At 40.1% G+C, this 14728-nt stretch overlaps 1 protein-coding gene across 9 annotated transcripts in view; it reads right to left on the bottom strand.

The window, feature by feature from the left end:
* Positions 1 to 7904: 7904 nt before the first annotated feature.
* The window catches only part of Elavl4 (ELAV like RNA binding protein 4), an 86527-nt gene continuing 79703 nt past the window's right edge, over positions 7905 to 14728 (bottom strand). For 3 of the 9 annotated variants that reach the window (XM_087550337.1, XM_087550339.1, XM_087550338.1), the window contains exons 6-7: positions 13871 to 13909; positions 7905 to 10814 (exon numbers count right to left, since the gene is read on the bottom strand). In XM_087550337.1, the coding sequence (XP_087406463.1) occupies positions 10487 to 10814; positions 13871 to 13909 (367 nt within the window). In that variant the 3' untranslated portion in view covers positions 7905 to 10486. 9 annotated transcript variants of the gene reach the window in all.

Here is a 14728-nt window from a genome sequence, read left to right on the forward strand (position 1 = left end):
TACCACTGAGCTAAATCCCCAAGCCCTAGTCTCTACTCTTAGAAAGCCTTATAGCTTAGGGGAGAAGGCACAGCACATAGTTAACTCCACAGCATGAGGGGAAACCGAGAAGAGTGATATATATCCTGGGCTTGAGTTGCCAGGATAGGAACTCTTAAGAGAGACTCTGTTAGATTTTGAGATAGGCATGAATGAGACAAATAAATAACAATGAAATAAGCATTTATATATTTATTACTACCTATCAGATAGTGCTTAAGGACAAACACATATTGTTATTTTTGATCCTCTCAATCCTGAGTAAAGTGGGCACTAGTATCATTTATATTTTATGGAATAGAGTGTTCCAACTCTCTTTTGTCTTTTAAAAAATATGGGTTTTCAACAAAAATTAGGCTGTGCTCACCCACATACGGAAGGATAATCTTGCTTACTAATTGCTTATGGATTCTTGTGAATTCTTAACTGATTGAAATGCCAGTTTCCTCCAATCATTGACATACCAAGAAACAACATTCGCCAGTAGGTCAGTCAGCTCTCTGTGGCTGTGACTGATACCCAAGGCAACCAGCTCATAAAAAGAAAAGGGTCATTCTGGCTCAGTTTCAGAAGTGTCAATCTATTAGTTGACCCCATTGGTTTTAGGCCTGTGGCATGGAAACCAGTCATGGTGGAAGTAAATGGTGGAGGAAAAGCAAAGCAAAACAAAACACAAAAAACAAACAAACAAACAAACAAACAAACAAACAAACTCAACTGTTTGTCTGATGTCCAGGAAGCAAAAAGGGAGAGAGAAAGAAGAGGAGGCCCAAATTCTACCACCTTCTTCAAGGGCCACCTCCAATGACCTAAAGATCTCTCCCCAGGCTCCACTTCTTTAAGGTTCTGCCATAATCTAGTAGCAACACTCCCCCCACCCCGCCCCATCAGTAAAAAGCTTCCAAAACGTGGCCTTTCAAGGACAATTACGATATAAACAGCAATCAGCTATTTGGATAGTCACTAGCTAAAATTATATGCAGGGGTAAAGATGGGGCAGAGATTGAGGGAATGGCCAGCCAGTGGCTGGCCCAACCTGAGACATCCCATGTAAGAGAGCCAGTCCCTGACACTATAAATGATATGTTGCTATGCTTGCAGACAGGAGCTTAGCATAACTGTCTCCTGAGAGTCTCTTCCCAGCAGTGAATGGAAACAGATGCAAAGACCCACAGCCAAAAACATCAGGAGGAGCTCAGGGAAGTCTTGTGGAAAGTTGGGGGATAGAATTGAGTGAGCTGGAGGGGTCGAGGACACCACAAGAAGACCTACAGAGTCCACGAATCTGGCCCATGGGTGCTCACAGAGATTGAACCATCAACCAAAAAACATGCAGGGGCTGGGGCTAGGCCCCCTATATACATACACAGAAGATGTGCACCTTGGTCTTTATATGGATCCCCTAACAATTGAAGCGAAGGCTATCTCTGACTCTGTTCTCTGTTGCTGGATCCTCTTTCCTTAACTGTACTACTTAGTTGGGCTTCAGTGGGAGAGTATGAGCTTAGGCCTACTGTGACTGGATGTCCCAGGGTGGTGTGGTACCCAAGGGGAGGCGAAGGAGAGGGGGTGATGAGGAAAGGGATTTGTCAGGGTGGGACTAGGAAGAGAGGAGGCATGGGCATGGGGGAAGTGATTGGGATGCAAAGTGAATAAACAAACAAATCAACCATTATAATGAATAAATGGATATTGAGAAGATTCGTGACTGTGAATGTACCATTTTATTTTGTGTATGTGTGTCAAATATATGCATGAGTGTGTGTGTGTGTGTGTGTGTGTGTGTGTGTGTGTGTGTGTGTGTGTGTGTGTGTAGGCCAGAGGACAGCCTTTCATGCCATTCCCTCAGATTCCATTCACTTTTTAAAGACAAGGTCCTTCATTGCCCTGGAATTTACCAGGGGGTCTAGGCTGGTTAGACACTGTGCCAGGGGTCTGTCTCCCCAGGGTGATGATCACAAGTTCACTATAATACCTGACTTAAAAATGGTTCTGGGTATTTTAACTCAGGTCATGGTGCTTGCAAGGCCAGCATGGCACAGAAGGAGCTAACTCCCAGCCCTGCTTTTGTTTTTTTGAGGCAGACTTGAAATGCAGCCTAGATGGCTCCACAGCCCACTATGTAGCCTCGGTGTCTTTGCGTTCACTATCCTGCTTTAGTCTTCACATACGTGTGCCACTATGCCTTACTCTCATTACTCTAAGTTATGGTGACAATCAGAACCCTCTCTCTGGCTTGGTGGTTTGGTGCCTGTGACCTCTTTCACCCCATCATCATGCCGTCCGTGGAGTCAAGGGCTTCTTCCAGCGTTTCACTGGGTCTCATTTTCCTCTAATCTTTTGCAACATGTTATTTTTCTCCCAGTCTCTAGACACCAGCCGTGTCACATAGCAAGTCTCTGGCAGAGCTGCAGCCCCTAAGTCTTGTCTTGGATCACTTTCATCCTTCCCAATGTCATGGTTCTCAACTTACCCAATGTTTCTTTCAGTCTGATTGATCTTTCAGTGGATGACTGATTCCTAAACACTGCTAGCGTGCCTTTTCCTGTTCAGTGTATGACATTGACTTTGTCATACTGCACCATAGCTAAAGTTGGCCACTGCTTCCTCTGTGCTCCCCAAATACCCTGCATCTTTGATATGGTACCTATATACTCTGCTTACACTTGAGTTCTTCTAAGGTAGCCACTGATTGATTCCTCTGCTTCCCGGGGAGTCATGCCTTCAGTTCAGCTACCCAGAGAGTTCTGTGATATACAGAATCACCAAGGAATCACTAACCCAACCTAGTATGGTCATGGAAGGTTTCTCAGAAACTATATTGTGTATACTTTGAGGGAAATGGTGATTGTGTGGAGGAATGGCATTTTAAGGAGAGGAACCCTGATGGCTGTGGAATGAAATAATAGCTAGTCATTTGGGGAAAACTTTGGGCAATGTAAACACCCTCTTTTTTTCCCCCATGAATTCAAATGCAGAGGTTGAACTGATCACCTAGGGCTTTCCCCAGTTCAGTAGGACAATCATATGCCTTATGTTGTCCTTCTTGGATTCTAGAGCATTCCACCTCCTCCTCCTTTCACTCCTCCTCCCAAATCTTCAAAAATGTCTTGCAGTTCTCCCTCTCGCACAGACAGCGTGCACATCATTGTCCCACGCATTTTTTGTATCAAGCTTTACATTCTGTATTGTTTTCTCTCATAATCTGATGGAGTGTCACTCACAAAGTAGGAACAAGAGAAGAGCAGTCTGGCCATGTCTGCTCACCGTGCCACTGCTGCAGTGCCTGGCACGTGTTGTTTGGATTAAGGGTTCCGGCATGGACCTGACTAGGCCTCAGCAGATTTCTCTTTAGCACCCTACTCTGGTGAACCTCATTCCTAGGTGGGTGGTCAAGAAATAAGAGTGCTATGGTAAATGTCACTAATATATTTCAGAGGAAAGAAATTGGATTGAAACCAGATTTCTTTGAGCCTGTTTTTGTCAGATATTAACTGAAGAGTCTGTTATGCATCTTTTAGTAATATCCTGTGAATTCAAGGGGCAGTAGTGTTAAAGAAAGGAGAGCTCACCAGATGCTGTTGGCTCACACAATGCGTCCTGTGGAGACAAGTGGAGGGCCACTCTGAAGGGCAGCTAGAAGGACTTAGTGTTCTTTTTATTCTTTACATCCTGACTGCAGTGATGGAGGGGGGTGTTATGCTTACCGTCTGTTTACCTTCATTCCACCATTGCTATGGTCTGAACGCACCTCAAAAGTCAAGCGCTGAAACTTAATTCTAGAGCATGGCTGCTGCTGACAGGTCTTTAGGGATGACTAAACCCTGAGGAAGGAGACTTATGAGTGGGATTCAGGCTCTAACAAAAGAGCTCAAAGGAGGTGGTTCTTTCTCTTCTGTGAGTCATGGCATTTACTCTGGAGGACACAGCAATAGTCCTACATCCCACGTCCATCCTCGGCTGCTTTTGAGCTCAATAACTTTTGGCAATTAATAAAAACCTGCCAATAGTACAATTTTATTTTTAAATCACCATTGAACAATAGAACTTTAAAAGTCTCACTGTCAGGTTTTCTTTATCCATTTGTCTGGAAGACATGTTATGGGATCCATTTTTCTGTTAAAGATCTGAGGAGGAAAAGTACAACAATGCCAAGCAACCAGAGCTTCCAGGGACTAAGCCACTACCTAAAGACTATACATGGACTGACCCTGGACTCTGACCCCATAGGTAGCAATGAATATCCTAGTAAGAGCACCAGTGGAAGGGGAAGCCCTGGGTCCTGCTAAGACTGAACCCCCAGTGAACTAGTCTATGGGGGGAGGGCGGCAATGGGGGGAGGGTTGGGAGGGGAACACCCATAAGGAAGGGGAGGGGGGAGGGGGATGTTTGCCCGGAAACCGGGAAAGGGAATAACACTCGAAATGTGTATAAGAAATACTCAAGTTAATAAAAAAAAATGAAAAAAAAAAAAGATCTGAGGAGGGCTTTAATCCAGGCAGAATGCATTCATTAATGGAACTGCTCTTGTTATTTTGCATAACTAGGCTAATCTCTACCTTTTACTAAAGGGAAGACCACTTGGTAATTGTTTTGACTCCTATGAAGAAGAATTTGGCTTAGAGTCAGGGTATCAGGGACTAGACAGACCCAGGTTTAAATTTTTGCTTCACCACCTACTTGTACAAGATACCTAACCTCTCTGAGGTTTTTGGTTCAATGTAAATGGGGCAATGATATCCTTCACTAGAACACACATGTTAGTAGTTGGAACAGCAAAGGCTTTCAATGTACTGTCCCTGTCCCTAGAAACATTTGTTTATATCTCAAGGACTTTGTTAGAGAGTGTCTGAACTAATTATAAGGCATCCTGGAGAGTCATGTGAGTCACTTTGAATTTCAACCAGTAGTAGCTTAAACTGAACTTACATAGAGAGCCTTCTTGTAATTAACCTGGGGTTGGGTGATTTTAAGCCAGTTTTCACTCTGTGGCAGAAACCAAAAGGATGAGTCTGGAGCAATGCTGTTCCTTTAATTGAAGAAACACTTTCGTGTTCTCAGATCTATTTTAATCTTAAGTGCCGATTATGCATCATTCTCTCCCGTTAACAGACACTTCTGTAAGTGATCCGCACACAGAGAAATACGATTCTTACATAAATACTGCACCAGGAGAAATTATCTTATTACCTAATATACCAAAAAGCTAATAAGATAAAGAAATGGTACAAGTCATTTTTGGACAATATTAAACTTGCTTTTAGCTCATGGAAATAAAATGTAATTTCCTTTTATTATTCCTCTCATCAGGTAGAACAAAGGCAGCGGAGGGTAGAGGGTATTTATTATACAGCAGTGTTCCTGAGCTCTCTTAAAGGCTGGGGGAGAAATTCAGGAAGGATGGCCTCAAATTAAGATTTTAATGACTTCCGTTGAGAGAAAACATTTCTTCTGTCTGCCAGGCATGGTTTTTGAATTCACATTCAAAAGTGAAAACTGAAGCTTCTTACTTAGTTGTACAAAACTGGTCTCTACCTGCTCGCATATGTGCACCCATTGAGAAAAAATATACATTGTCTCTACCTGTCCGCATGTGTGTGTCCATTAAGAAGTGTCTGCACAGGGTGCTGCTTGGAGGGGGAGTGGGGTCTTTAATTATCCTCTGCAAAGGTGGCTCTGTGCCAAATGAGGATATTTAAGTTGTCTAAGGAGTATCAGCCCCACAAGACTTTGAAACGCTGTTCCTTTGGGGAGTTGAATATCATATTTACAAATGAATAAACAATCGATTTTGAAAGAAATTTAAGCAGGATTCAAAATGAATAAAAATTCCTGGCTGAAATCATCATCTGGTCAGTGTGTGGTCTGGGGCGGTGGACATAAGTAATGGTTTGAGCAGTGCTTCTATGGTTCAGTTACAGACACAGCACACACATACGCATACATGCACACATGCACACACACACACACACACGAGAGAGAGAGAGAGAGAGAGAGAGAGAGAGAGAGAGAGAGAGAGTGCATTACACTCTTCCTATCTCTTTGATAGAAATAACACTAACTAAATGCTGTCAGCCTTCTGTGACATGCCATTTTTCATCCAAGCAAAATATAATGTACCCTGGACCTCAAAGAAATTTAATAATCTCTCCACATTCTTGTGATTTGCTAGAGCCCCCTACAAACACCCACGGAAACTATATTTGCCTGGAGATTTAAGGTAATGGACAGACAGCTGCAACAAGAGGGATTTTTTTTTTATTCCACATTAAGCAGACACATTGTGCCTATGTTGGGAAGAGTGTGTGGAATGTCCTTCTAAGGACATCTTCAGAACCTATTTAAAACCTACATCTATTTGTGAAACTTTCTGCATAGATCTATTATTGGGGTGCAGGAATGAACTACATGAATGAGAAACATTATAGCATCTTTCTGTAGTCCAACACCAACAGGACCCCCTGATGAGTGGCAACTATCACAGGGTTAATTGCAAAGCTCTTAGACCCTACAAACATATTTGTGAAGCTGTGTTATTTTCTGGGGCAGTGATTTGTTTAAATGTTCATTTTCCTTTACAAACGAAACATGGGGCTGTATTTAGAGAAAACTAGAGGGACCTTTTGAGTTCAACTGTTGAGGTGCAAGCTGACTTACAGGTTTAATATTTAGCTTGGTTAATTAAATCCCATTCTATGCCCTGGATTTAATTATCCCAACTGATGTGGTAATTTAATATAATAATAAAAAGGGGTTAATGAGAAAAGGAAGAGAATTGGGCTATTCATTCATCTGGATCAGTGGGGGCATTTTTTCTTGAAGTGTCAGTTTATGGATGGTGATGCTTTATTGGGCATTATGAATTTTCAATTAGTGAGAAAATGGAAATGAAAGACAGACAGTAGATCATCAAGGAACGATCACATTCAGAAATAGGTAAAATGCTCATTCTGTAAAGTTCAGGGCAGATTTTAATGTGACTTCATGATGAGGTAGACACTTTTTACCTTTATAGGTTGTAGATAAATAATGTTCTTTTTACACTGCACATGCAAGTCTCTCTGCCAAGTTCCTTCTCAAATAGAAAGTCATGTCTTTGCTTCTTATAAATAAAAGTGAGCTTAATGATAAAAGATGATCTTTCTTGTTGGCTGTCACTTTTCAGAACAAATAGTCTGCTTCCTCCATACAGTACTCAACCTGACCTCAGTGGAGGACAGGGCCAGAGAAGCAGACTTCCACTCGATTCAAACCCTACTGGAGGCTTGCTTTTTTTCCTTTTCTTTTTTTTACAGATTACCCAGTCTCATGGAACATTGCCTGCATTGCCTGTGAAATGAGGATAATGCTGTCTGTTCTTCAAAGACTACTGAGAGGATGAAGTGAAAGAAAGAATATAGTAGTCCCCACATGGCCTGGTTGATATATTATGGGTGCTTTGTAAATGGTGACATTTTGTCCTCCTAACAAGCCACAGGTATTCTTATAAACAACAGTAACATGTCATAATACCACAGGAAATACCAAATCTTCTGGCTTACCAAGAAGACAGTGTGCCTCAAACTTTAAAGGACCTGTGATCTGGTTCTGTATAAATTTGCCTTCAGCCTGAGATTCTGTATTTCTAGCAGGTTCTCAGATGACAAGGGTACTGCTTGTTGGGGACCACACTTCCAAGTAGCATAGAATTAGGGCAATGACTTCTAAATACTGAGTAAACTTTGACAGACCGGGCTAAGTTGCAAAACAGAACTTTACTCTATTCCTTTTTTTTTTTTTAATGTAAGGAGAGAATATCAGGGAACTCTGCATATACTATAGAAAAAAATTTACATAAACACATTTAAAAATTTGGGAAGCTCAAATTCATTCTACACACTTTCATTTATTGTCTGGACAGATAAAGTACAAATAATTCAAACACAACAAGATTATGAAAAAAAAACATTTACAATACTTTCCCTCAGAAATCATCTAAACTAGCAAGATTAACATGAAGTCATTCATTTGTAACTAAAGTATACAACTGCCTGGTCCTAAGATTTTTTTTCCTTTTTTTTCCCCCAGATTGAACACATCATAGAGAAGAGATTTTGGCATGCCTTTCCCATGAATGCTAAGCAAATGCATCAGAACTTTGCCAGCAAACTGCATTCATTCATAGCAGGTGACATATAAAGGTTTCCCTGAATGTTGAACGAGTGTTCTCTGAACTGAAATCTGGTGTTTTTATTTTTCTCCAAAAACCGAAAAGAGGAAAAAAAATAGAAAAAAAATTTAAAGGAGTAGTCTATGATGCAGCCTCGGTTTCCGTTATCTGTCTACCACTACAACGACTACTACAAAGTTTGCCTCTTCAGTGTGCAAACAACAGTCCTGTCTACATGCACTTAGTGGGTTCAGCATGGGAAAAAATGCACAAAATAAGCACAAGTTATAAATAACCATAACGTTTTATTACCATTAAGACTAAACTTGTATTGAAAAGATTTTATATAACAAGACAAGAAAAGCAATAGCAAATTTTACTATCAACTAGATTATGCATAGCGAGTAACTGTTTCTATTACCCAGGGAAGAGCATGAACTCTTGGATTTTTTTTTTGTTTTATTTTTGTTTTAAATATATAACCGTACAAAGCACAAACGTACTAAAATGATCAGTGCACTGGATGTGGGAGTTTGCTCCCACAGTCCTTTTGTTCCCTTAGCTCTGTTTAGTTTTCCCCAATCTGAATTACATTAAAATAAAGACCCAGTATTTTTTTTAAAATTTTCTACTGTGCAGTAAGAAAAAATATTCACAACAAACATGACAATATATCAAACAATAGTTCTACACAAGTTACCTTGATACCTCTTTAACTGTCACTTAAATATCATAAGAAAACATTTTAAGACATATACAAACAAAACTAGCCAAGTGTTACAACTTATAATAAATTAACCAAAGAAAAAATAACTTTATATATATATTTATATTATATATACACATACACACACAACAGAAGGACACAATAATATGCTTCTTCCCAAAGTTTAAGTAAACAAACAAGTAGTCTAGCCAATCTAGCTATATTTGATCTTGGCCATAGGCATCATCACATCTGCAATTAAATAAATAAGTGTTTCAAGCAACATAAACAGTGTTTCAAATGTACCCACACAGCCCAATTTTATCAGCATGGGCTACAAAGTGAATTAGAAAATTGCTTAATGAATGTAAAGCAAATGTATCTTTTTTTTCCTCTCCTAAACACGTTTACATTTAACTATGATACTAAGATATGTAAATAATTTTGTAGCACCTACTGCTCAAACTAAGGAAGTTTTAGATTAAAAGGAAAATGAATCTTTTTAATTTTTGTTCTGCTGACATCCCATACTGATGACTTAAAGAAAAACTGTCTTTCAACTCATCTCCTTGCTTTTGGGTTTTGACTGTGGGGAACTGTGGTACCCTGGGTAGAACGAACACTCCTTTCCCCTAGCAATTAATATTTTTTATTATTATTACATGCTATGAAAAGATATGAAGATCATCTGTTTATAGCCCATCCTTCAAAAAACAGTCTACGAATCCAGTTTAAAACACACATCTTGATCTCTAAAAAGTTACCAGTGCAGTATGAACGCGACAAAGTTGTCAATTTCCCCTAAATTAGCCAGTCAAAATATTTTTTCTCAAATCCAGATTCTCTTGTAAAAATTCTTTATATTTTATAAAAATAGATTTTTCTTGAAACCCATTTTCAGCAAAGAGACCACCTCTTTGGCAACAATGTTAATGTTATTAAATTGTTAATGTCATCAGGTACCCCCTTTCCCCGTCCCCTAACAGAAGACTGTTTTAGTTCACATGATATAAAAGAAAAAAGGAAAAATAAAAAAATTTGCAAAAGTTTTTTTTTAATTTTTGCAATTTTTATTATTCCTCTTTAATTTGTGTGGGGGTGTTTTTAACCAATCTGATTGGATCAACATTTTGGCAAAAAAGAAAAATCTTTTTTTTCTTCCTTTGAATTCCATTACTTTGTAAAAATTGTTATTTTTTTGTGTTTTTTGTTTTTCTTCTTCAAATGAGCGAATGGTCATCTTAAAAAGACCCACCTTCAAGGAAGGTAGTAAAGTTAGCTGGCTGGGTAAAAATCCCTGCACATTGCTATCTATGTATATTATATTCAACAACGACAGCTATGAAAGAACATTCAATGCATCAAAGGTATTTTTTTTGTTTTTTTTTCTTTTTTTCTAAGCATTATAAAATCCTTTCCTGGTACACCTCAGGATAATCCAATGTTTTAATACTTAGGCAACGCGGGCTTATAAAGTCCATGGTTGAATATAAGCCTTGGAAAGTTTGTCTCTCTCTTTTGTGTATGTGTGTGCGCGCATGTTTTGTTCGTATATATTTATATATATTTTTTAATAAGTAAGGGTGAGAAATTCAGGACTTGTGGGCTTTGTTGGTTTTAAAGGAAACTTGCAACACTCTGTCTCCCAGGCGGTAACCATTGAGGCTGGCGATGGCCATGGCTGCCTCATCGTAGTTGGTCATGGTGACAAAGCCGAATCCCTTGCATTTGTTGGTGTTGAAGTCACGGATGACCTTGACGTTGTTCACTGCGCCAAAGGGGCCAAAGAGCTGCCAGAGGACACTCTCATCAGAATCAGGGGACAGGTTATAGACGAAGATGCACCAGCCTGTCCCTGTGTGACCAGGGATGTTCATTCCCACAAGACTTGTCATCCCGTCAATGGTGATTGGGGAGAACCTGGGGGGACAAGCAGAAGGGGGGACTGGTCCAGACATCAGTCTGACCATGGATGACACAGAGATGCACAGACACAGACACGGGGCAAAGGGCTGAGTGAGTGTTTGCAGGAGAGTCTTCAGGGTTTCAAAACCAAAATGCAAAAGCTAACATCTGTGATATTTCCTGTGACAAGTTAGACAGCTAAGGTACGTACACGCCAAGAGAATGACCAAGTCATTGTCTAAAACCACGAGAGGCCCCCAGATCAAGGCTTTACACAGTTCTAACACAGCCTATGTTTGTACATTGTCCCACCCTGAACCTACCCGGCCATAGACTGTGAGTTCTCGGGGAAGGGACTCTGGTTCCATCCACTCTAATGCTGGGTTTATTCATTCAGTGGAGTGTATACAGGCTCTCACAGACACAGTGACCCATAGAAAAAAATACATGTTTATTGATTGAGTGAATGACAATTTTGATGTCAGTGCTTGGAAAATGTTACTCTGTTACATTAAGGGATGGTCCTAGAAGTGCTCGGTTGTACCATCAGCACAGCCCCTCCACGTACGTCTGTCAGAGACCTCTTGGTGTTACTGAGGTTGTAAATACATGAGGAGGTATCTTGTTATTAACCAGATGGGTGGCTGGTGTTCCATTTAGCATTTATTCATGAGGGTTCCCCCATAGAACCGGAGCAGTGATAACAGATGCACTACTCCTTGATCCGATATCATCTCAAATCCATTTCTGAGCATCATTGGAACGAGGCCTCAAGTAGTTTGTGCAGTTATAATTTTTGAATTGCTATGCATTAGAACACCATAAAAATACTCTTTGTTTTGGTGCGACTACTGCATTAGGTTAGAAATGTCATCTTTGTTTAGAATTGAAAAGAATAAAAAAGACCCTTCAGATTTTACTCACTATCTGATAAAATAAACCCACGTGGCATTTGTGATGGAAGAAACAGGATACCAGAGTCTATGGCAGAACAGTACTGGCAATATTTTGTTTCACCCTGAACTTTGACCGATTGACTGCTGACCAGACTGCTTTCCATTTGGTTGAATTTTTTGAGGGGTGAGGGGGAGGGGATGGGAGAAGAGGAAGTCCAAAATAGATGGGGGTATGGGACAAAGTGCACGTTATGATTATTTTAAAAAGTAAACAGACACTCTTGGAGGTTTAGAAGTCATTAAAATTTCACATTTAACTAGAATTTAGAAAATAATCTAAAGATATGCTGAGCAGAACAACTCAGCAGATTTTTTTTTTTTTTGCTACTATTCAACAAACCAGGTTTCCCTTTTGCTTAAAAAAACTAACAATAAAACAAAAACAAAACTATTTTTGGTGCAGATCCTAAAGGGGTAAAATGACTTCATTGTTATTTGTAGTATTTTTAAAGACTGACTTATAAACGATTTCTCCTTCAGCCTGACATCTTTCCATTTGTGTGCAAAAAGCAACTAAGTACTTATTAGAAGGCCAAGATCAGGGCCAGTAGAGGGGCTTTAAGTAGGACTGCCACTCAAGTTAGTGACAATTACCTGGAACACTAAGCTAGGATGGAGGCCACACCCAAGTCTTGATTTAATATAAAGGAGACTCTTGTTATCCACTAGTGCTGGCTATGCTTGATTAGGCTGGGTTGGGCTGGGCTGGGCTGGATTGGACACTGGATGATGTGGCCACACATGGACAGTTGTTCCTAGTCTTGGGTGTGTTACAACCATTTCCACATAGCATCTGGACTGAAGTTAAAAGAGCAGCCAAGGTATGGAGTAGAGCTAGAAAGGTGCAGTGCATCTGGGAATAGGCAAGCAGAGTTGGCCATGTGGCGGTAAGTCATAGGAAGCAACACCAGAGCTGGGATTGAGATTTAAGAGGCTGCTGCTCTCGCTGCTAGTGAAGCTGCAGTCAATTTACTCCCTTCCCTGTGTGCTAGCTCCCAGTCAGGGTACTTACCATGCATAGCCAAGTGGTGAAAGACCTGGAGAAGGTTGGGAATGTGCTGGTGGCTATTTAAGACCACATCCCTTTCCCTAAACTGATGAAAGGGTATTAAGGAGCACATCTCTACCAAGGAAGAATATGAGGAGGCTATCTATGTCCCTGGCAGCCCTGTGGAGCCTCTCAGGTCACATATGGGAACGTCACAGACATAGTGACATAACCCACCTAACTTCCAAGACTCTATTTCAGTTTAGGCTTGGAAAGCCTTTGATTACATTCAGAAACTCTCAAATCCTTGGGCCTTTTTCAGTCCCCAGCCTCATAAAAAGGGAGCTCTTTATTCTTTAATAATCTTTAATATTCTTTAATGTAAGAAAACTTAAATGTAAGCCCCCCCCATATAACTGAGAGAATACTTATAATAACACCTGAAACCTGTAATAAAAGAAGCCCTTGGTTGAGGTGCACACAGATACACTTCATTCTCACGATGTGCTGGAAATGCACAGAGGTGGGGTGAGAGCCAAAGAAGCCGTCCATGTATTAATTCATGATTTGGCCAGGGCTTATAGTTAAAAAAAATCTATTTTTTTCTTACTGAAAAATCACAAGATTGTCAGCCATGATTAGCAAAATATTCTAATTTTGATTTGCTGGGATTTGCCCTCTTCAACTGAATCGTGGTAAGAAATGTAAGACAGGTGCTTGGCAAGTTTGCAAAATCAGCCAGAAAAGTCAGGGTTTTCTCCTCAAGGGAAGGCACACAGGACTAGATCAGATCACCCAGGACTTGGCAGCTGTGGCACCTGAACCATCGGGAAAGCCCACCTGCAAAAAAAAAAAAAGAAAAAAAGAAAAAAAAAAGAAAAAGAAAAAGAAAAAAGGAAAAAGGAAAAGAAAAAAGAAAAAGAAAAAAGAAAAATACATACATTTTTGTGTGCCCCAAAAGAAACAAAATCAACCAAGGTTCAAAATTAAAATTAGGAATTTGACATGCTGGTGGAGGAAAAAGGAAAAATTAAGAAAAAAATAAGTAAAGTTAGTGAATTAAAAAAAAATTCTAGCCCCAGTCTGTGCCAACACGGACATCTGGCAATCTGTGGAGTTTTAATTACCTCTTTACGCCATAGGCCATATTAAGCAAATTGTCCAGCCTGCAAAGAGAAGGAGGGTCTCTGGGTTAATGCCTCGCAGATGGCAAGATCACTCAATGGAACTATTAATAAGAATGCTCCATTTTCAAAGAAGAAAAGCTCGACAACTTTCCCCACTGCTCAGGAGACTCTCCATGGGCAGTTCTCTCTTTTCCTGTTTCCAATGGCAAGTAATTCATGATGAGGTCAATGCTAGAGCCTAAAGCAGGTGTCTAATGAACCCTGTTTTCTTCTAAGGTCTGAATTCATTCAGCGTTCCCCTACCCCAGAAAATTTGTTCGAATTTCCGTTTATGTTACTTGAGAAACTGTTAAAGCTGGTGATGTTCTCACATTGTTTACCTTTTATTACAACTAAGCTTGTGGGCAAAGGTCTCTGTTCCAGGTCAACAATACATCCTTACAGACTACACATACGAAACCGACCTTTTCTGTTAGTCTAGCTGCTTTAACTAAATATGGCCACACAACACAGTTTGGAAGGCAGGGTGATTTTGGGAGCTAAGATTTTAAAAAAACAACAAACAAACAAACAATCCCTCCCAAATAGTTTACCATTTATACCCTCAAAGCACCTCCCAGCAAAATGTCATTATGTGATAATCTTCCTCAAATTCCTTCCTTGGGGACAAGCTATTCACATTATGGGGCAGTAGTAACCATAGTTTCCACCATCAGGAGCCTGCTGTAAAGGCTTCTTACATAAACACTACATGCGCTTTCACACAAGATAGAAATTACAAGGCTTGGGTCCTTTCTGACATTGTTAACCATTCAGAGTCATGGGGCATCAGAGGATACGTGAAGGGGCCAATTTCTT

Source organism: Rattus norvegicus, chromosome 5 (genome assembly GCF_021556685.1).
Source record: "Rattus norvegicus strain SHRSP/BbbUtx chromosome 5, alternate assembly SHRSP_T2T, whole genome shotgun sequence".
NCBI classification, from domain to species: domain Eukaryota; kingdom Metazoa; phylum Chordata; class Mammalia; order Rodentia; family Muridae; genus Rattus; species Rattus norvegicus.